At 49.0% G+C, this 23,771-nt stretch overlaps 1 protein-coding gene across 1 annotated transcript in view; it reads right to left on the reverse strand.

The window, feature by feature from the left end:
• Window positions 1-23,771, reverse strand: part of WDR27 (WD repeat domain 27) — a 152,590-nt gene that overhangs the window by 101,758 nt on the left and 27,061 nt on the right. Inside the window, exons 11-19 of the mRNA XM_045544738.1 lie at window positions 23,544-23,611; window positions 23,133-23,254; window positions 22,596-22,678; window positions 16,319-16,397; window positions 14,936-15,013; window positions 13,055-13,152; window positions 10,943-11,032; window positions 6,238-6,359; window positions 4,962-5,095 (exon numbers count right to left, since the gene is read on the reverse strand). Of these exons, the coding sequence (XP_045400694.1) occupies window positions 4,962-5,095; window positions 6,238-6,359; window positions 10,943-11,032; window positions 13,055-13,152; window positions 14,936-15,013; window positions 16,319-16,397; window positions 22,596-22,678; window positions 23,133-23,254; window positions 23,544-23,611 (874 nt within the window). The remainder of the gene's footprint in view (window positions 1-4,961; window positions 5,096-6,237; window positions 6,360-10,942; window positions 11,033-13,054; window positions 13,153-14,935; window positions 15,014-16,318; window positions 16,398-22,595; window positions 22,679-23,132; window positions 23,255-23,543; window positions 23,612-23,771) is intronic.

The following is a 23,771-nucleotide window of genomic DNA, read 5'->3' on the forward strand; positions in this document are numbered from 1 at the left end:
CCTCAGGGATGCAGGGGCTGGCCCCAGGGTGGCCACGCACAGACACCAATCACAGGGAGCTCTGGGGGTAAACGTCTGGTCACAGGATGACGATGACGTAAGTCACTGCACACTCATAACACAAAACTGCTTAAGACCATGCAGAAGAATGCCTAACAATGCAGACAGCAGCCATTCAGTCTGGAAAAAATGTATAGAAACTCTATGGACAGTACAGATGAGGAAAGGGAAAGAGCCACCACAGAGGAACAGCCGGGCACGTGGTGTGAGACCTGCGGCTGGACACGCAGGAGCCCGGTGGGGAAGGCCAGTCTGGAGGCGTTCAGGCAGCACGGAGAAGTAATCTTTCAAAATCAAAATATAACACTTTTTAGGATCATTGCTTTTCCAATTTTCTTTGCCACCAACTGGGTTGTAGTTTTTGACTATTTACTCTAAGCCTGTGTCTGTCTGACGAGGCAAAAGATGTGAGCTAGCAAAGTGTCAGCTCACTCGATTAGTAAGGTTTTGGTGGGGCCGTCACCTGCAGTGGGGACACGGTCAATGACACAGGTGTTGTTCAAGAGGCAGATGTCCACAGTCCTCGTGTGATCAGTTGTGTCATCAATCAGGGCTGAGGTCACAGCAGCCACTGCCTTCCTGCACTGGAGGGGCTGGGACCCCCATAGGACCCCCAGCCGGGCCCGGCCATGGCTGAGGGAGGGCCAAGACCTCTCGAGTCAGGACCATCAAGTGTGTCCTCGGATGCAGCAGGGAACTCGCAGCTTCAAATCCCAACTCAGGTCACTCTGTCTCTGCCTACCGTTGTCCATCATAAACGTTGCCAAACAATAGCTGGGTTCTCATTTAACATTTAACTACTTCTGGTGATTTTTGGTGTTGAAGAGTTTCCTCCGCCTCCTTCTTTGATCAGTCTGTGGTCAAGTCATCAGATTTTTCCTTATAGGGTTTATGTATTTCCATGTGTGTCTAAAAAAACCTGCTACCCTCAGCTGAACGTCACAAATTGAGCAAATGCAGTGGCTTCACTACCTCTCCAGAATCCACTGAAGTGGCCGCAGGGTGATTTTTAAGGCAACAACCCCCGAGAGTAAAAAGAACACAGGAGGAGGCCAGAGGGAAGCAGCACAATTCCAAATCTCAGAGACAATTCTCAGTCTTCTGCGCCAACTCACTCGGAAGGTCGGGGCGGGGGGAGGGGGGGAGGCGAGTAGATATGTGAAACTCTCCCTCCCACAAAACAAAAATAAGGTTTGGGGCTTCAAAGCAGCACATGTCTCTGGAAATGGGGCTGGGGGGAGACTGCGGGTGGGAGGCTGCTCTCCTCGGTGCAGAGTCCGTGGGTCCTGAAGTCCCTCCCGTCCGCTCACCCCAGCCCAGGACAGAGGTTCACTCCCGGGACCCAGCGGCCCCAGGAACAGACGAGGCAGAGGAGGCCCCAGCTAAGACAGGGGACTCCACGCAAGTCTGTCTGTGGCAGGGGGAGCCCCTCACCCCTTCACGGATGAGTATCCTGGATCTAAGCCAGCCACGGTACCCCACTTGCCGGCCAACAACTGGTTCCAGGACGCGCTGCAACCCAGCTGGGCCGAAGGAGCCACAAAGCCGCCTGCAGTGTGAAAAGCCTTCCTCGCTGAGTAACAAGAGGGAAAAGGCTTTGATGTAGTTCCACTGGTTTATTTTTGCTTTTGTTGCCTGTGCTTTTGTGGTCAGAGCCATGAAATCATTGCCAAGACCAATGGAAGCTTTTCCTCGAGGTGTTCTTCTAGTAGTTTTATAGTTTCAGGTCTTTCATTTAAGTCTTTAGTCCATTTTGAGTAATTTTTGTGTATCGTGTAAGATAAGGGTCTAATTTCATTCTTTTACATGCAGATATCCAGTTTTCCCAGCACTGCTTGTCAGAGAGACTGTCCTTTCCCCGCTGTGTGTTCTTGGCACCCTTGTCCGAATGTGCGTGGACTTGTGCCGGGCTCTCCATTCTGTTCCACTGGTCTGCTTTTATTCCAGTGCCACACCGTTTTGATTACTGCAGCTTTGCAATATAATCTGCAGTCAGGGAGTATTACATCTCCAGCTTTGTTTTCCTTTCTCAAGATTTCTCTGGCTATTAGGGGTCTTTTGTGGTTCCATGGAATTTTAGTATTGCTTTTTCTATTTATGTAAAATACGCCATTGGCATTTTGATAGGGATTGCATTGACTCTATAGATTGCTTTGGATAATACAGACATTCTAATAAATAGTCTTCCAATCCATGAACACAGGATTTCTTCCCAGTTGTTTGTGTCTTCTTTAATTTCTTTCATTAATGTTTTGTAGTTTTTAACTTCCTCAGTTAAGCTTAATCCTAAGTACTTTATTCTTCTTGGTGTTATTGTAAAAGGGATTGTTTTCCTAATATCCTTTTTAGATAGTTTGTTGTCAGTGTAAGAAATGCAACTGATTTTTGTATGTTGATTTTGTATGCTATAACTTTATGGACTTACTAGTTCTAACAGTTCTACATCATGCTAGAAGCTGCTACACAGCAAAGGAAACAACCAACAGAGTAAGGAGATAAAACCTAAGTAATGGGAGAAAATATTTGCAAACTCTGTACCTGATAAAGGGTTAATCTCCAAAATAAATAAGGAACTTATAACACTCAATAGCAAAAAAACTAATAACCTGATCAAGGATTAGAATAGATGTTCCTCTAAAGAAGACACACAAATGGCCAATAAGAATATGAAAAGATTGGGGAAATGTAAATCAAAACCAGAGTGAGCGACCACCTCACGCCCCTTAGGGTAGCTGGTATCCAACAACAGCAAGGATGTGGCGCGGCCGGACACCTGCACGTGGCTGGTGGGGACTCAAATGGTGGGGCCCCACGGAAAGACATGGGAATGACTCTGTTTGGTCCAAAATCTCACTCTGGGTATATTCCCAAAAGCAGGAAAATCGAGGTCTCAGGCACCTGCGTGCTCACAGGTATCGCAGCACCACCCATGACAGCCAAGACGTGGAATGCCCACGTGTCTGCCGAGGGATGAGTGGACAAAGCAAACGTGGCCTTTAGAAAGAAGGAAATCTTGCCATTTGTAACCACGTGGATGAAACCGAAAACACCCTGCAAAGTGCAATGAGCCAGGCACAGAGGGGCAAACACCGCATGATTCCCTTCACACACGGCACATGGAGCAGCCTGACAGAAGTGAGCAGGGGAGGGTGGGAGTGTAGGGGACATGAAGTTCCAGCTGCGTGGACAAAGTCGAGAGCTCCGCTGTGCAACACCTGCCTCTGCGGTACTGTGCATTTGAGAATGGCCTCGAGGGTAGAGCTCACGTTAAGTGCTCTTACCACAATGAAAACGATTTTTTAAAAGAGAAATCCCAAGACCAGCACCCCAACTTCCTGCATCTGGAGCAACAGCGTATTGACACCTGGACCATTAGGACAAAGGCCGACACTCCGGGATGGAGGGGAAAGGACAGGAAGAGCCTGGCCCCCTGAAGCACCGAGTGCAGGACACACACCAGGGCCCCACACCTGGGGTGAGGGAGCAGCAGGGTGGGATACACCCCAGAGCCCCACCTGACACCCCCACGTAAGGCACAGGACTCATGCTGCAGGTAAACCCGTTTCAATCATGGCATGAGCAGCCAGAGCCGGCCTCGCAAGGGAGGCTCTGGCTGCCGCACTGTCTGCTCCCCAAACCAGTCTGATGCCGCAAGCTGCCGCGCACTAATCGGCGTGTTGCCAACTCCCTGGCATTTTTAATAAAACTACAAGAGATGGATAAACGCACATTTGAGGGAGCCAGTCTGGAACCAAATTCAGAGGAGCAAGCAGCTTTGCTGAGAGATGCTCAATGCCTGTGGTCTGCCCATCGGTGAACAGTCCCTAATTTGGAGCCTTGCTGGTTCGAGAAAGTCAGTCACTGTGTCCAGGTGACCCTGGTGCAAGTGGTAGCAAAAAAGCTGCAGCACGAGCAAGGAGCAGGACTGCGGCTCGGTCCTTCCCCAGCAGCCTCCACCATTCTCAGGGCATCCGCTACGAGGAAGAAGACGGGCGCATCCTGGAGAAGGTAGGAAGGACCGTGCCCCACCCGCTGGAGAGGGACAGAACCTCCTCCCCTCACTGGGCTGGAGCAGCGGCGCTCGGAGGCTGTGCAGAACCTGGCAAGGGGAGTCTGAAAATGTCCCTCGTGGCCCCGAGGGTGGACACGTGTGGGCAGCACACGCTGTTCATAGCAACCACGGGCCACAGACACCTGCTGCCCCTCGGCGAGGGGGGTGCAAAGGTCTGCATGTCCAAGCACAGAATATCGCACAACAGCTAAATGGACACACTGGTCACACGCCTCAGAAACTAACTTTGATTATTAAGAAAGGTGTGCCTATGCTACACTGAAACCCTCAGAAAATAAAATTACATGAATACCTACGGATAGGGCAAAAAACACAGAACCACGGATGGGAAGCAAATGCACTGGCTGCACAGGAGGAAAAGGGAAGAAAACATGACAGGGAGGGTGGGTGGTCCCTAGTTCTCTCCGTAATGTTTTCTTGCTTTAGAAATTTTTTTAAAAAGATAGAAAAATGTTAATGTTTGTCTAAGCTAGGTGTTTATTATTTCCCATGTATATCCATGTACTTCAACTATTTCCTAATTTTAACTTACCGTTATAAATAGTGTTTGTCCCAGATAACGTCACTCAAATATGCCGCGGATCCAAGGTGATCATTCAGTTTTCTTAAATCCCCAATTTCCTCATCTCATTCTCTCAAAGCCATAACCATGGAACACACAGGAAGGTTTAAAATAGGTAGAAACCGGGTTACTCAGCTCTCACAGGAGTTTGGTGATAAGAGGCTACTATTAAATGTTGGGTGACTGTGAAATGTGAACATCATCATTACTGGAAACATGGCTTCCTCCGGCCCAGAAAGACAGCACAGAGAGGAGGAGGCCGCCTACCTTTTTATCTCGTCTTTGCAAGTGTCAATGTGATACTTCCGCAGCTGAAATTCAGAGCCAGAAGACAACAGTATAAAACCATCCATATAATAAAACTGTGCAGATTGTATAGGCTTAGAAAACACGTCCTTGCCCTGTAATGAAATCAGTAATTATTGCCAATATAATAAATGTTAACAAAAAATACTATCGCTCTAAACAGAAATTCTTTCATAATACCTTATATCTATTTATTCTAAAAGCATAAGTGTACTTTGTTAGAACCAATTTACAATCTTTGTTTCTGCTTACTACTTCTGAGAGGTATTGTATGATTAAAATTTTACTGCAATGAGTTTTAGAGTTCTGACCATTTAAAAACTTTAAAAGAAAATTGAAACTTAGCAGTAAACATCCGAAAGTAGCGAGGATTTTATTAAAGCTGAAATTCAAAACATGTTTTAAAACATAGTTCTAAGGTGTCTACACTCAAATTTAGACCCCACAACAGCGTCACGGCAGTGTTAACACTCTCAGCGAATCACTCCACAAAGCTGCGCCAAACACACCGTCCTCAGAGCCCCGGTCTCTGTTGACCTTCCCGTCCTTTTCTGTCTTCCTGGCACTCAATTCCCTTTGTAACTGAGCCACAGAGAACAAATGCTAACCACGTCTTTGAAAGTCTCCACCGTCAATGTTATATTCTCTGCAATTCACCCGCTCACAGTCCCGTGAGTAGGGGCAGTTTCTTCTCACAACCTCCTCTCCTGCCCCAGCTGTGAGACTGTTGTCACTTCCTGTCTCTCCCATTCTCTTTCCAGTGGTCTCCCATATGTTCATTAAAACAGGTCATTTTCCTCCCAAAATCTACATCCTCCACATAATATCCCCTTGGAGATTATTACCTGAACCAGCAAAGCACATTGAATTAATATTTAAAATTATTCAGATATTTTGACATTGGTCATTTTGCAGATCATAACAAATGTGAGGACGTATTTAACTGTGTGTGCATGCATGCAGCAAGTACGTGTGTGTATGTGTGTGGTATGCACGTGTGCATGTTATGTGTTTGTGAATATATACAGATACACACAAATGTAAGTAACTATTAATTAATCGATAATTTTCACTGCATGGAAGCAAACTCTTGGTTCACATCCATGTCATAGTCTGGGTCAGGCAGAAGGACGGCCCGTGGGAGGGTTCTGGCGTGGGCGGCAGGACTGCCCTGAGGGGTGGGGTCTCAGGATGCTCACTCTGAGCAATGCCTGCGATGGGTGTGACTGTCCATTACCAGAAACAGCCTGAGCTCCGTCCTGCGAACTGACCACACCCGCAGCGTCCTGTCCTGGGCAGCAGACAGCAGCCACCTCCCGTTGTGGCTCCAGCAGATGGAGTGTACGGCCCCATCGTGACCTGACAGGACAGTTGAGGAAGGAACAGCCAGAGAGGTTATTATGTTACTTCACTTGTGATTGTTCCTCACCTAGCACTTTCATACAACACACCTGGCACTGCACTTTTCCAAGTAATAAAGCACCTGGAGGCATTTCCTAGCCACAGTGATGCCAAGGTGTGGGATTAGAAGCTTAATCATTTCTAAAGGACATTTTCCTAAAACTGCATATTTCTTAAAATATGAAGTTCAATACTATGTGTGCATCTCTGAGTGTAAGTTTTAAGGAAAGAAAATTATAAAATCCAGTATTTTAAAGTACAGTGTAGGCCGGGCGCAGTGGCTCACGCCTGTAATCCTAGCACTCTGGGAGGCCGAGGCGGGTGGATCACTCGATCGAGGTCAGGAGTTCCAGACCAGCCTGAGCAAGAGCGAGACCCCTGTCTCTACTAAAAATAGAAAGAAATTATCTGGCCAACTAAAATATATATAGAAAAAATTAGCCGGGCATGGTGGCGCATGCCTATAGTCCCAGCTATTTGGGAGGCTGAGGCAGGAGGATCGCTTGAGCCCAGGAGTCTGAGGTTGCTGTGAGCTAGGCTGACGCCATGGCACTCACTCTAGCCCGGGCAACAAAGTGACACTCTGTCTCAAAGAAATAAATAAATAAATAAATTTAAAAAAAATAAATAAATAAAGTACAGTGTAGACATCTGTGGATTTCCTAATAATTTATCAGTAATTTAAAGAAGTATTCATTAAACATTGAAGGAAAAGTCAAAAACTGTGCTGAACATAGGCACATGGCAGGCGATCATTTATTGTCACCGGTTTAAAGTCCTATCTGAACCTCACAGGGCGCGGAGAGCGGCTTCCGGCCTGCAGGCGTGTGGCGTGGGCGCCGCTCCAACGCTGAGCCGCAGGCGGGAGGGCGCCCGGTCAGGGCCCGTCACGGCCGCGCGCGCTGTTCCACCCGGCCCTCCGCATTCCCAGGCCGGCCTGACTCTGGCACCTGGCCGGGCGCTCGCTGCCTCTCCTGGCCCCGGACCCCGGACACGAGCTTTTTCGGGACCTCATTACGTCAGAAAGGCCTCCGAGCCAGGGCGGGCAGTCTTAAAGCGGTCCCCCGGCCCGCCACCGCCACCGCCACCGCCACCGGCGACAGCTCTGAGAGGACGAAGAGCCGGAGAAGAGCTGCCCCGAGCTCTGGCCGGGAAAGCAAGCCTGGCGCGCGGCGCGGGCCGAGGGAAGAGGCGCATGCGCGCCCAGCCAGGGAGGGGCAGGGGCGGCCGAGCCTGAGCCCCGGCGCCTGGCCCCGGCCTCGCACACACCTGGGCAAGAAACGGCCCCACACCTGCTAAACGACCACACTTCAGCTCCCGCAGCTGCGCACTTCGATTAAAACTGCAAAGGACAACCAAACACAACCCAGACGATTCCTGCCGCAGTTGGGGTCTGCCCTCGGACAGAGCCTTCACGCTGGCCTCGGTACGTGAACTGCGCACGATAATTTAAAGATTAGGATTTAAAAAGCGGAAAAACCAGGGAAGACTTATAAATAAGCATATAACTCAGGTGTGTGACATGACCCAAGACAACTTGGAGCTAAAATTTACTGAGCAGAAAAATATGCAAAGAGCTTTGCTGCCCTCTGGTGTGGAATCCGGGCAGCTTTGACAGAAGCCCCGAGGCCGGTGAAGTAGGGCGGGCGCACTGGCCAGCGCAGCGAGACCCGCCGGAAGGAGCGCCGTGACTGTCCTTAGGGAGATCACCCCTGGCATTCTCACGCTCTGCGCTCGGGCGGCAGGGGTAGGGGGGAGCCTCACACCCCTGAGTGGGGACTGGCGCAGCGCTGGGCCACCGTCCCGCGGGAGGGCTGCCTCGACCTCAACCTTAACCTTAACCTCGGACGTGGCTTTGCTACCAGCCTCGAGGCCCACTCTCCCCCCACCTCCGAGGAGGAGGCTCAAACCAGCTTCCACCGCGCCAGAGGGCACAGGCCAGGAGAGGGGAGCACGTGGGAGCAGGAGGGAGGTGAAGCCACTGTCCCTGTCCTTCCTTCTCAAGGAGGCTGTGACCACTCGAGCCTGGAATGATCTCTCATGCTCCTGACTCCTACGGCCCGTAACACCTGCCGCACCAAGATGACAGCCGCCAACGTGACCACAGCAGCAGCAGGCGCCTAGAGACAGCATGACCAGCTGGCCTGGTCCTCCCTGGCGTCAGGGACTGACCGTCCTGCTCCCAGGATGAGAACAGGGAGATTCCTCAGGACTTGCGGAAGTTGGGCACCCCCGCCTTTCCAGAGCTCCGGCCTAGACACAGGCATGAGCTGCAGCTCAGGGAGCACCAGGTCACCAACCCCCCGCAGAGCCTTCATCCTCCTCTCTCCCCCACCTCGTCCCCTGGGCAAATTTATCCCAACAGCACATGTCACCAGAACCGAGCACAGGGCCTCCTTTCCACAGATGACTGTCCCCTGTAGCGTGTGTGGTGAGGAGAGGAACTCCAGGAACAGACGAAGAGGTGGTGACGCCTTCACCTAGGGGCGAGGGCCCTGCCTGGGGAAATGGAGCAGACCTGTGCCACCGCCACGTGGCACAGGACACAGACAGTGGTACAATGGAGACAGCGGCAGAGCTCAGACAGACGCAAGATGGTCTGCTTTTAACTTCATAATTTTATAAAGATTTCTTTTTACACGATTTCACTATCTGCAATAGAATTATAGTTAAAGTTAATTTTCTGAGATGGCTGACCCCGGAATTTCACTATTATAACCCAGCTCTTGGGCAGGTGGCAGACGTGGTTCCCTCACAAGTCGTGCTCAGACTCCACCCAGAGTTTGCAGAGAATCCACTTTGTGCAGAAGGGATGGGGCTGAAGTTCCGACAATCCTTGTACAGACAACAGGTTCTGATGGAAAACGTCCTAAAATCCTCAGCACAAACACAGAACTCCTTTATGAAATGTGACTGTTACATGGTTTTCAGGCTGGGATATCCTTACCTGCCGTGACCGCAAAGCCCCTGGATTCTCCAGCAGAGAATTTCAATTTATACTTACCTTACTTGTCTTAGATTATGATGGAAATAACAACACCCATTTTTCTGTCTTCTGGGTAGGTGCTGAGAAACCGTGATATTTTCAAAGCTGACTTACATAACCATTAAACCACTAGACACACAGGTGAAATGATCTGGCCCTAAGATGGGAAAAGGCTCTTTTTCACCGACCAGACATGAAGCAAATTTATTTTTGAGATAGACTTTAGATACTCACTGCATTTCCTCAATTCAGTTAGAAGCCCTTTCTCCAACAATGACATGCGTGGAGAAATGTCCCAATCAACATCATGACCTTTGTATCAATTATCAGCAACAGAGAGATGTCCCCTTGGGGACCCTAGCACGCGAGAGGCGACTTTGCCAAGAGCTAAGGTTTTGAGCCTGCAGGAGCCACGGCTGTGCTGGAACTAAGTGGCCGACGCCGTGTGGATGAGGGGCAAGGACTCGGGGACGGGCAGCGTCCAAGTGACCACGCAGAAGCAGCAGCTCTGCTCACAGCAGGTGTGGAACCAAGGCCTTCAGCCCTGCTGGGGCTCCCTGAACTCCAGGGTCCGGTGCCTGCAGACAGGCAGGGGCAGCACTCTGTCTGCTCCAACCCGTCCCTGTCTCAGGCCCTGCCAGGTCCCCCACCCACCTTCCTGTTTCCCAGCAACCACTCGGCTTGTGGGGTCTGCACTGCCGGCAATGCAGTCACACTGCAGGCTGCATGTCCCTCGTCTGAAAGGCTTGGGACAGGAGTGTTTCATGCGTTAGACTTGCTCAGATTTCAGAATATGTCATTACACTGAATTGAGCATCCCTAATGCGAAAATCCAAAATCTGAAATGCCCCAATGAGTGTCTCCTTTGAGCAGCATGTTGGCATTCAAAAAATTTTGGATTTTGCATGTTTGGGTTAGGGACACTCAACCTGTGTAAGAAGAGACAGACGAGAGAAAGGTTTCTTGTCTGTGTGGGTATGGTTTTGTTAAAACATCTGCCACGTGTACGTTCTGAAGCAAGCAGTGTCAGGAACTTAATGAAGAGTTGCAAGATTTCATGGTTTTAGAACCGGGAATCTACACATGTCAGAGTCATGAGTTGAAACGAAGGAATGTTAACATTCTTACTCTCATCTCAGGCCCACCATCCTTAAAAAATGTTTACCTTGGTTCATGCATAAAAATATCTACGTACAAATCCTTCTGCATTTCAGAATATATTTCAAGTGTGTATTTTTCGATTAAATGAAATATATTTCGATCACATGAGACTCAATTCTGCTCACTCCCCTACGACTCCCTGAAACCTCGGCATCTGCCCCCCAGGCCCCAGCCGCGAGGGCTGCAGGTTTGGCCTCACAGGTGATGGTCACCCTCAGGTTCCAGGGCTCAGGGAATCTGGTCACTAAACAGCATCATTTCATCCCCCACTCAGGCCCTGCTGCTGTTCTGCTGTTGTCTTGAGGACACTGAAGTGACAACAACCTTAGCAAGTGACAGCCAGGACCAAAGACCTATCTTTAAAGTCATGTTAACGAAAATGAACACATTTTACCTGAAAAAACAGCAGGTGTTCCAGTAAGACTGGCATCAAAGACAAATGACAGGTGGTTGGCTAGGCCACAGGCCAACCACCGTCCATCTCCTGTTTAAAAAAAAAATAAGAAATACTTCTTATAAAATCCTAACACAAATAAATCACACTGGTAAAATGTAGAACTTTCAGTTAAAATGGTCTTAAGCATTGATGGTGATTTCCTCAGGTAGTGAGCAGATCTAGGACGACAGGTAACGAGGCTCACCAAAGACTGAAATACCCAACCACCACGCATGGAGAGCTGCCGGAACCAGGCACTGAATTAACCCCTTAAAGAAACCCCACGTCCTCTAAATCAGCTGCGGGTGTTATCACTGCCATCCCTGGTACCAGGACAGGAAGCCAGAGGCACAATGAGGCTGTGTGAATGTACCTGTGACAGGTAAAGCCAGAAACCACAAAGCACCCCACAGCCCAGAGGTTCTCACAGACCCTCACGTCCTATCTCCACCTCAGATCACACATCCCAGGACACCCCCACACCCCGCTGTGTCCTGTCCCACACCCCGCTGTCTCCTGTCCCACACCCCAGGTCACACTCCCAAGGACACCCCCACACCCTGCTGTGTCTTGTCCCACACCCCAGGTCACACATCCCAGGACACCCCCACACCCTGCTGTGTCCTGTCCCACACCCCAGGTCACACTCCCAGGACACCCCTCACCCTGCTGTGTCTTGTCCCACACCCCAGGTCACACTCCCAGGACACCCCCATACCCTGCTGTGTCCTGTCCCACACCCCAGGTCACACTCCCAGGACACCCCTCACCCTGCTGTGTCTTGTCCCACACCCCAGGTCACACTCCCAGGACACCCCCACACCCTGCTGTGTCTTGTCCCACACCCCAGGTCACACTCCCAGGACACCCCTCACCCTGCTGTGTCTTGTCCCACACCCCAGGTCACACTCCCAGGACACCCCCATACCCTGCTGTGTCCTGTCCCACACCCCAGGTCACACATCCCAGGACACCCCCACACCCTGCTGTGTCTTGTCCCACATCCCAGGTCACACTGCCAGGACACCCCCACACCCTGCTGTGTCTTGTCCCACACCCCAGGTCACACTCCCAGGACACCCATACACCCTGCTGTGTCCTGTCTCACATCCGTGGGTTGTTTAAGAGGCATATTTGGGTGAGCACTTAAAAAGCAGTTCCCTAATGTAGTCAAATTTGAGGATCTAACACCAAGGGTCCTAATCTATAAAAGCAAGCATATGAAACATCAAAAGGCTATTCACTTACAATACCACACGTCTAATTTCCCAAAACTACTTTTAAATCCTTTGGCTGGAATTCTATAATCAGTAACGGGAATCGGCAGGTTTGCAGATGGTGGTCACCTGTGTGATCAGGTGGGGTAGTTAAGGGTGGGACACAGCGCTGCACGCAGATGAGGCCTGTGTCCCACCTGGTGAAGGCAACAGCACAGCTGACCTGTATGCACATCTCACTTCTGAGAAGAGAGTCACACGGTGCAGCCACCTGGACAAGGCGGAGGGCAGGTCACAGCTGCCTCCTGACTTCTTTCGAACATTGCTGAGGCCTTAGCGCGAGTTCCCCAGAGAGGCCTGCTACAGGCTAGACACGCCTGCAAACAGGGCCACAGCCTGGGCAGGGGAGAACCCTCCCCTGTAGCCACGGTCCCAGCTGAGGACAGCAGGGCAGGGAGGCCACGCACGCAGCACAGGCACCATCTGTGGCTTCCTGCTCTTCAGCCCACCGTGGCCAGAGGCCCACGCTCCCATGGAACGTGGTGACCAGCTTGCCAGCGTCTGTCTATGACAGCCTTCCTGCCAGGCCCATGCTAAGCTCAGGTAGGAGCAGTCATACGACAGCAAACCCAGGGGGACTTAGGATTCCAAGTCCGGATGCTGGGAGCGAGCTCTGGCCTGGTCCCCGCAGAAGTGAGATGCTCCCAATTATTCCTACAATCACCTGAAAATTGAGTCTTGATTCTAATCTAGACCCAGACAACACCAGGCAGCTTCAAGTAACTGAGATTTTCAAACACACGTTTACACTACGACAGCAGACGGAACAGACGAGGCTCACGGATGCACGCACCTGAGTACTGGACGCAGCACACGGCGGCAGGGCCGGGGGTGGCAGCAACCTGCCTGCGGAGCTTGGTCGGCAGAGGATCCTCCAATGTGTACTCCTCCCTGAGGAAGGTCAGAGGTCATAGAAATCAAAGTGAGATTAGAAACAAAGCACTAGAAATGAATTGGGTTTCCCCCATTTACATGTGTAATTTTATTGTTACATTTGAATATAAACATAAAACTCTTACATTCAAAGTCATGAAATAACTCTTCAAAACAGACTCACACTCCGTACTGACAAAAAGACACACGTTTTGCATATAAAATAGCAAGGACGTGAACCCTGTGAGGGTTTGGGGCGACGGCTCCCAGTGCGAGAAAACTTTACCTTCTAGCGCACACCAGGGGTGGCTGATATGTTGCTAATTACTCAAGTCATCGACAAATGGCTACACCTGCTGCGAAAATAGCACATTCTTGACTTGCAAAAGAAACCAGGAACGCTGAAAAACCACAGTCCTCACACAGTTCACGGCAGTGACAGGGACTCGCCCGTCCCCCAGGCCACCTCAGCTTTAGGCAAAAGCTGGGAGCTCCAGCCTGAGGACCAAGCGGAGCCCGCGGACGACTGGCCGTCCTCATGGCAGGTCCTGCACCTGGCCCGAGTCCCGCTTGCACACTGGGTGTGAGCCTGCCGTGGGCGGCTGTTACCGGGTCAGAAGTAACAGAGGAAGCGCCAGGCGCACCGCAGATGGGCGCAGAAAGAAACTGCTCTGACGTCAACGTATGTTGTTCTAAAAAGCCGGATTCACTGACCACCAAATCCTACTCTGTGTTTACCACTGACATTCAGTGACAGCGAGTAGGACTGGCCTGTCTCTCAGCAGGACGGCGCTGTCCTGTCCACACCAAGTCCTAGGTGTTCAGACACATCTCCCTGTGAGCAACGCTTGCTGGGCCCCGGATGTCCCCTCGAGTCCTCACCGCCACTGCCACCTGGTCTCCACCAGCACGCCCACCAGAGCTAGAAATGCAGGGCAGACGCCGGCTTGTCTGGACAGGGCACGCCTGGCAGAAACAGCACCAAAACAACCAGGCTCGGCGAGTCTGGGGTGCTGCGATTCACACTTGAGCACAGACACATTTACAAGGTTTGGACACATTTGACTGTGGGCACAAACTTCATATCAATAACATGCTGATGTGGAGAGCAGCAGAAAGTGGCAGGAATTGCAAAAAGTTTACGAAAAACATCAAGAAACATGGGCAAAACCAATGTCCTGGCAAGCATTCCTGTAAACATCACGATTGTTCAAAGGTAGATGTGATGCGTACTGAAGTGAGTGTTATTCGAAGCACAATAGCCCATGACCTCTTTTTAGATGATGCAATCATAAAGGCCACAACCTAGCAGTCCCCTAAACCTGCTCTTGTCCAGGCAGGGGGCCCAGGGCATCGCGGGGTGCGCCCACAGTCACACAGGACTGCAGAGCCAGCGCCGAGCCAGCCCCGCGGGACACAGCATGTCCTGATGAATGTGCCGCCCCGGCCTCGCAGAATCAGTACCTGCCCCGCAACTGCCCCAGCCCTGCCATCCAGGTGTCACCAAAGACTCTGACCAAGAACAATCATCAGATGCAGTATTTTCTAAATCTAAATTTTAACAAAAATATTTCAGAATTGTTAAGGTGTTCAAAATAGAGCATTTTGAAAAATTAACATGAAAGAATTACATCTGGCTAACAGGATATACCTAAATAATATAGATATATACATATTTGTGTACATACATATATACACACATATAAGGTCTTATGCCTGTTTGAAAAAAAAATCAGTTAAAGTATCTAAAAGGTCTAAGTTATTTCAAATTTACTTCAAATGCACACGTTAGATTTCATACCATTTGAAACTGTTCTTGCATTTTGAAGATCTTTTACCGTCATTCTTGATGTTAGTCTTTGGGGAAAACATAGTAGCACTATGGAAAGAAAACTCTCATTACTCTCAAACATTGAGTTCTAAGTTTCTTAACAGATTTATATTTTACAGTGAAAAAGATTTTTATATATGATGATTTATATATAAATGATCATGCATCATTTCACTCATGCACACATTGCCTTCTCAACCCATCCACCCACCCGTCCATGTCTCCAAACACCGGCCCACGTCTCCATCCACCCACGCATCTCTCCATCCATCTGTCCCTCCACCCACCGACCCACCCATGCCTCCACCTACCTACCTATGTCTCCACCCACCCATCCATCCCTCCATCCATCTGTCCATGTCTCCACCCACCTACCCATGTCTCCACCCACCCCTCCCTCTCTCCACCCACCCGTCCATGTCTCCAAACACCCACCTGAGGCTCCACCCACCCATCCAGGTCTCCAGCCAGCCAGCCACCTCTCCTTCTACCCACCCACGAGTGCCTATGAGAGCCCTGAAGTGCTGTCCCATGCACAGGAGGCTACAGAATAGACAATAAGTAAAACAAGTCTGTCCTGACAAACAGAAAATAGAGTAGGAAAGGGCTGAGCTCAGGGTGGAGGCTGCAGTTTTACACAGAGTGGCCTGGGACTGGGGCCTGGAGACAGCAGAACCCTGGGTGGGGGCGGCTGGGGCACAGGCAGGGTTCTTGGTGGAGGTGAGCACCAGCCGGGGGCAGATCAGTATGCTCTGAGGGTAGGGCCCCAGGCAACAGGGCCCTGCTGGCTGCTATGTTAAGAGCACACAAAGGTCAGGATTCGGGCTGGTAGGAGGGTGGTGGGTCTGCGTTTTATACGGAAAAGGCAACTTTGCCTTTGAGCAATCTGGGCCACTCTGACCTTGCTGCAGTTTCTCACAGCACCATGCTGTTTCATGTTTCCTCCCTGGAACAGGTTTTGAACACACTGAATTTCCACATTCCACTGTTACAGCAAAGCTGTGTTCCAAGAAACACGAGCTGTGGCCAGGCCTCGATGGGCCGAGTTGCATTAAAGCACCGTCACTCTCCCTGGCCCCAAGCCCACACACTGACCTCGTCATCACCAGGACTCTGAGGCTGACCCGAGCCCCTGCACACAGTAGGCAACCAATAAGTGCGCAATGTTGCAGCTGCTCCCACTGCAGTGCCCGCGACCCTCTGGGGTCTAACCCCCCACACTTCAATTCCTATTGAAACCTCTGTCTCTGCTCCCCATGATGTGGCCCTAGAGGACACACTTCTGTCCGTGTTTAATCCCACATCCATGACGTGGCCCATTCCCGTTTCCACTGCTGACATGAGTGCACTCACTGTGGCGCCGACGCGTAGCCAGACGACCTGACTTCACTGTGGAAAACTAGGGGCCGGTCCTGGACACTGCTCCTCACGGCTGTACGAAAGGATTTTAAAGAAGAAAAAATATTTGACATTACAATTTCATTATGGACATCAAAAGATCCTCATCTCTTAAAACAGAAAAATTCACACAAATAGAATGAGTTTCTGACCCACAAAACTAAGAGGTTTCTACTAAAAAAAATAGAAAGAAATTATATGGACAACTAAAAATATATATAGAAAAAATTAGCTGGGCATGGTGGCGCATGCCTATGGTCCCAGCTACTTGGGAGGCTGAGGCAGTAGGATTGCTTGACAGAAAGGAAGACCACAAAAAAAAAAAAAAAAACAGAAATCAAATAACAACATGGCAATAGTAAGTCATTACCTACAATAATAAGATCAATGAAACAAAAAGATGATTGTTTGAAAAGATAAACAAAGTCAACACACCTTTAGCCAAACTACCTAAGAAAAAAGAGAGAAGACCCAAATAAACAGAATCAGAGATGAAAAAGGAGACATTACAACTGACACTGCAGAAATCCAAAGGATCATTGCAGACTACTATGAGCAACTCATGCTAAGAAATTGAAAACCTAGAAGAAATGGATAAATTCCCAGACACATACAACCTACCAAGATTGAACCAGGAAGAAACCCAAAACCCGAATAACCCAATAACAAGTAACAAGAAAGAAGAACTAATGAAAAGCCTCCATCTAAGAAAAGCCGAAGACCTGATGGCTTCACTACTGAATTCTGCCAAACATTCAAAGAAGAAATAATACCAACTCTACTTAAATTATTCTAAAAAATTGAGGAGGAGGAAATATTGCCAAACTCATTCTATGAATCCTGTATCACCCTGATACCAAAACCAAACAAAGACACAACAAAAAAAGAAAACTATAGGCCAATATATCTGATGAACATAGATGAAAAAATCCTCAACAAAATACTAGCAAACCAAATTCAATGACACATTAAAAAAGATTATTCATGATCAAGTGGGATTCATCCCAGGGATGCAGGGATGGTTCAACATACACAAATCAACCAATGTGATCCATCATATCAACAGAACAAAGGACAAAAACCATATGATCATTTCAATTGATGCTGTAAAGGCATTGGATAAAATTCAACATCCCTTCATGGTAAAAACTCTCAAAAAACTGGGTATAGAAGGAACTTACCTCAACACAATAAAAGCCATATATGACAGACCCACAGCTAGTATCATACTGAATGGGGAAAAACTGAAAGCCTTTTCTCTAAGATCTGGAAAAAGACAAGGATGCCCACTTTCACCACTGTTATTCAACATGGTACTGGAATTTCTAGCTAGAGCAATCAGACAAGAGAAAGAAAAACAGGGCATCCAAATTGGAAAGGAAGAAGTCAAAATAGCCTTATTTGCAGACAATATGATCTTACAGCTAGAGAAACCTAAAGACTCCACCCAAAAACTATTAGAACTGATAAATTCAGTAAACTTGCAGGATACAAAATCGATATACAAGAATAAGCAGCATTTCTATATGCCAACAGCAAACAATCTGAAAAAGAAACCAAGAAAGTAATCCCATTCACAATAGCTACAAATAAAATACTCAGAAATAAGCTTAACCAAAGAAGTTAAAGATCTCTACAATGAAAACTACAAAACATTGATGAAAGAAGTTGAAGAGGACACAAAAAAATGGAAAGATATTCCATGCTCGTGGATTGGAAGAATCAATATTATTAAAATCTCAACACTGCCCAAAGCAAGCTACAGATTCAATGCAATCCCCATCAAAATACCAATGACATTCTTCACAGAAATATAAAAAATAATCCTAAAATTTATATGGAGCCACAGAAGACCCAGAATAGTGAAAGCCACCCTAAGCAAAAAGAACAAAATTGGAGGAATCACATTACCTGACTTCAAATTATAATACAAAGCTGCAGTAACCAAAACAACATGGCACTGGCATAAAAACAGACACACACACCAATGGAACAAACTAGAGAACCCAGAAATAAATCTACACATTTGTAGTGAACTTATCTTCAACAAAATTTCCAAAAACATACAGTGGGGAAAGGATGGTCTCTTCAGTAAATGGTGCTGGGAAAATTGGATATCCATATGCAGAAGAATGAAACTAGACCCTTATCTCTGACCATATACAAAAATCAACTCAATATGGATTGAAGATTTAAATCTAAGACCTGAAACTATGACGTTACTGAAAGAAAACATTGAGGAAATGCTTTGGGTCATCGGTCTGGGCAAGGACTTCTTGAGTAACACCCCAAAGCACAGGCAAACAGAGTAAACTTGTACAGATGGGATCACATTAAGCTAAAAAGCTTCTGCTCAGCAAGGGAAACAGTCAACAAAGGGGAGAGACACCCCACACAATGGGAGAAAATATTTGCAAACTACCCGTCTGACCAGGGATTAATAACTAGAACATATAAGGAGCTCCAACAACTCTACAGGAAAAAATCAATCAGATTAAAAAATGGGCAAAGGATCAGAATAGACATTTCTGAAAAGATGATGTACAAATGACCAACGGGTGCATGAAAAAATGCTCAACACATCATTAGCTATCAGAGAAATGCAAATCAAAACTTCAATGAGATATGATCTCACCCAGTTAAAACAGCTTTCATAAAAAAGACAGGCAATAATGAATGCAGGTGAGAATGTGGAGAAAGGGGAACCCTCGTACACTGTTGGTAGGACTGTAAATTAGTGCAACCACCACGGAGAACAGTATGGAGGCTCCTCAAAAAACTAAAAATAGAACTACCATGTGACCCAGAACTCCCACTGCTGGGTATACATCCAAAGGAGGGGAATTCAGTGTATCAGAAAGGTATCTGCACTCCCATGTTTATTGCAGCACTATTCACAGTAGCCAAGATATGGACTCAACCTAAATGTCCACCAACAGATGGATGGATAAGGAAAATGTGGTACACATGCAAGGTGGAATATTATATAGCCACAAAAAGAATTAAATCTGTCATTTGCAACAACATGGATGGAACTAGAGAACACTGTGACAAATCTCACATGTTCTCACTCATATGTGGGAGCTAAATATTAAAAACAGTTGATGTCACAGAGACAGAAAGTCAAATGATGGGGTACAAGTGCTTTTGTTACATGGACTCCTTGTATACTGCTGAAATCAGGGCTTTCAGCGTGCCGGTCACCAGAATAGTGCTCCTTGTACCTGACAAGTAAGTTTTTGCTTTTTCAACAGCACATAATTAACTCTTCCTTAAGACATCATGAGTTTCCTCATTCAATGAGGAAAGAGGTCAGAAAGGCCATTCCCAGCAGAAGGGACCGCCGGGCCCAGGCGTGCAGTCGTGGAGACCGTGAGTCTGCTCCGTCCACACCCATCATGAAGAGCCTGGGCTGCTCCTGAGCAGGTTCCTCTCACAACCCTGGAGCTGCTTCTGCAGCTGGTGGCAGAGCAGGACACACACTGGGAGGAGATCGGCACTTAACTCCAACAGGGAGTGTTTCGGGAATAGAAGGCAAGAGGGATGGGACTGGTTGGAAACCCCCGCTGAAGCTGGGGCTCCCACTGCAGCCCAAAACTCTGCTCTGGGTTTAGAGTCGCCCATCAGAACTGCCCCCGCCACGCTCACGTTCATGTCACAAAAGCCCCTCCACCCCAGCGCCCAGCTCCCGTCTCCCGTCTCCCGTCACCATCCCATCCCCACTCCCAGCCAAGATCCGCCTGGGCCTTTCCAGGTTTCACGCCTCAGTGACTGACAGGCCCTCCAGCCAGCCACGGAAAGACTCCAGGAGTCGCCCCACATGCCCCAGCCCCAGACTCCCCCTCTTCCCCCAGACCCTGCCCAGGTCACCCCAGGAATGGGCAGAGCCAAAACAGAGGAGGCTGGAGTGTCACAGGACAGGCACCTGCAGCCAGGAACCCACCTGACCATTCCCTCCCCAACGACTGAGAAAATCCCTGGGAAAGTCCCCTTGCCTCCCTGCAAACAGCCTGCCCAGCCCAGAGCACGCTCAACTCTGAGGACAGCACAGCCTTCCCCACACAGTTCCCCACCCCAGGAGGACAGCCAAGGCCCTTAGTCTGCAGAGTCCTCCTCAACTGGCCCTGCCTCCTCCCCAGCACCCCATCCTGGGCACCCCTCCTCCTCTGCCCCCAATCCCGGGCACCCCTCCTCCCCTGCCACCCCCATCCCAGGCACCCCTCCTCCCCTGCCACCCCCATCCCAGGCAGCCCCCCACCTCTGGCCCCCTCACACCTCCCCACCTAGCACCCATTCACTCCTCTCTAGTCCTGCACCCTGACCTCCCCACAGGGGGCCCTGGCTGTGCTGGGCCAGCCAGGGGGAAGCTCTGCTGGGCCCCACCCTCTCAGAGCAGAGACGCCCATCCCACTCCCGGTAGGGCCTCCCCTAAGTCCTGGGAAAGGCAGACCCTGACTGCTGCCATGGCTGTCAGAGCAGGTTTGCGAACAGTGATCAACGCCCGTCTCTCCACTCGCACGTAAGCTCCCTCGGAGGGCAGGAATCTGTGTGCTCAGCTTAAAAGTGCAGCTTACCTAGAACAGCGCCCAGCGCCTGAGAAAGGGCTGGACAGCTGCCGAGCGAGTGGACCGTGCGTGAGGTGAGGTGGTGCGACGCACAAGAGCCTGATCTGAGACAGCGGCTGAGATTCACGATGAAGAAATCAGTTTGTAGGACTTAGTGACCAACAAGTGTGGGTGATGAGAGAGGAAAGAGGGAGCGGGGATGACCCCGAGACTCCCGGGAGTAGACAAAAGTGCTGCAGCCCAGACAGGGTAGAGGGAGAGACACAGGCGGAAAGGAGAAAGGGGACATGAAGACAAGTGCTGAGGTGACTTCCTCCAAGTCTGAACTCCAACAAGTAACTGAAACTCTGGGCCTCCGAAAATGAGGACAAAAATAGACCTTCTGGCTGTCACTCAGGAGAGAAGTGTCCGCGCCTGACCAGTGCGTGGGGAGCCACCCACGGAGAGTCCTGGGGGAGGACGGGAAGAAAGCCCATTGCGGGGTCCGGCTGGGCAAGAGAGGGAGACAGCGAGTGAGAGACAGAGAGAACTGAGTGGCCAGAAGACCAGGCCCCCTGAGCCTCAGAAGCTGAGGGGGTATCCAGACAGGACACACTGCGTGACCAGGCCGTCCTGACGTGAGGGGAGATCCGCTCACCAGACCTGAAGGTGGGAGCGCAGCCCTCTCGCACCCCGGATCACTGCAGGTGCACGGCCGGTGCCAGCCACACCGCAGGAGAAGAGCACATGAGACCCTGGAAGAGGAGAAGAAGTTCAGAGCACGACTTCACAGCGTGGTGGAGAGTGACCCTGAGGCCAGGACGCCCACCACAGCCCCGTCCCAGGCCCAGGAGAGGCAAGGTCAGGGCCCGGAGGGCAGGATTCCCGCTAGAGCAGAGGGACCCTCCCCCAAAGGCAAGGAACTCACAGAGGAGGCATCTATGAAGCAGAATTTCAAATTTTAAATTAGGTCCAGTAAGAGGTTTGACAAGACTGATTAAGAATTTAAGTTGGTCACTGAAGGGGAAAAAGTGTAACTATCAATGAGTCTTGTAATGAAATAAACAGAACACAATGAAGTTTGCCATCTTAAATAGAAGTTAATTTTAAGATTATTTCTTTGAAAAAAGCAACATGTGGATTTCTTTGGCTGCTGTTTAGAACAAACCACTGAAAAGATATTTCTGAGAAAGCAGGAATAATTTATTTAGGCCTCGCTGATACAAGGCACCAAATGTTACTGTTAGTTTTGATACAATGTCACTATGGCCAGGCAAGAATGTGGAGTTTTAGAAATACACGCTGAAGTGCATTGGAGTAAAAATTACACGTTGTTGGGATCTGCTTTAAAATTCTTCATCAGACAAAAAAGAAAAAGTTCATTCTGACAGTAAATCACCAGAGGGTCCACTAGGTGCCACCACCACCCTAGTCACCAGAGTCAGTGGTCTGTGTCTACTCGCGTCTCTGAATTCCCGGGAACTGCGCCCAATTCAGGAAGAGAGACATCTGCCCCTTCCCTCCCACAGACGACACATGATGAATATGTGGAAGAGAAGGAGCGAAGGAGGGGAGGAGTGAGGGATTTACGTGCTCACAGACGAGGCCGCAGAGCAGCACGGCAGTGCTGACGGTCACGGGAACCACGTACTCTCGCGTTTGTACGTGGCAGAGCGCATCATACTAACCAGATCGCTTTTGACTGGCAGGTTTAGTACTGTTTTTCTCATCAATTCCAAAATACAGTGGAGAGGTTGGTAGCACACAGGAGCTAAAATAAAAATGAAACCACACTATGAGAACAAACAATTACATGATGAAATTATTTCAATGAAACATATAGTTTAAGGACAGTTATAAATGATTAATAGATACAGATAGATACACACAATATTTGGAAATGAAAACTATCAAGCTAATTCTTGTAGAAAAATAATATATATTTTTAAAAAGTGCTGTTTTATTATTTGCATTCTATCCTGAAATAAAATATTGTTTCACGTTAAAATAAATGTTTTAGTTTTATTTAGTTTTAAACAAGATGGAAGCCACGGCGTGAAAAATTGTTTCTTTCAAACAAGGTTGGTATATTTGAGAGTTTACTAAACTTTACTTTTTATTGTTAACATAAAAAGGAATCTGAAAGGCTGTTAACTCACACACACACACACACACACACACACACACACACACACACACACGCACGCGGCCCACGCTGACCCTACCTGGCCAGCACCGAGAGACGCCGCCCCGCACCAGGGCTCCGCTGAGACGCCAGCAGCGCGGCCAGGTTGATTTCCAGCAGGGCGATCGTCTTCCCAAACATGGACGCGAGCAGGCAAAGTGCCTACAGGGGTAGGGCTTGGAGATCATTAACAGTGTCGCTGGGTAAAAAGGAGATCACAAAAGTGCATCTGAAGTGCCAATCACTAAACCTGCTGCTTTTACACTGACAGTTTTATTATTTGACTGGTGTTAGTAGTTGCATCATACTGCATAATTCATAAAAATTTCACATTTAAAATCTCACTTACTGAGCAAGATATTATAATACCATGCTGTGGAAAGTAGGTGTAAATCAAAAGCATAGGCACACGTTTCACAGAACATGAATGTGGAAACGTTTGATGACTGACCTTATGACTCACGGTTTTGCTCATCATGGCACACGATCCAGCGACGTGAATGCTGAGGCTCCCAAAGTCTTGACGGTCAGCAAAGATAAAGACACAGTGCTGAAGGGGTGCGTAAGGGGAACCACGAACTCACTGGGCCACTCATTCCACCTACTTGAGTGCCCAGGACACCCCCGGCACCATGCTGGCGGCTGGGGACACAACGTGGGATGAGGCTCAGCCCAGCCG

Source organism: Lemur catta, chromosome 2, assembly GCF_020740605.2.
Source record: "Lemur catta isolate mLemCat1 chromosome 2, mLemCat1.pri, whole genome shotgun sequence".
Taxonomy (NCBI): Eukaryota; Metazoa; Chordata; class Mammalia; order Primates; family Lemuridae; genus Lemur; species Lemur catta.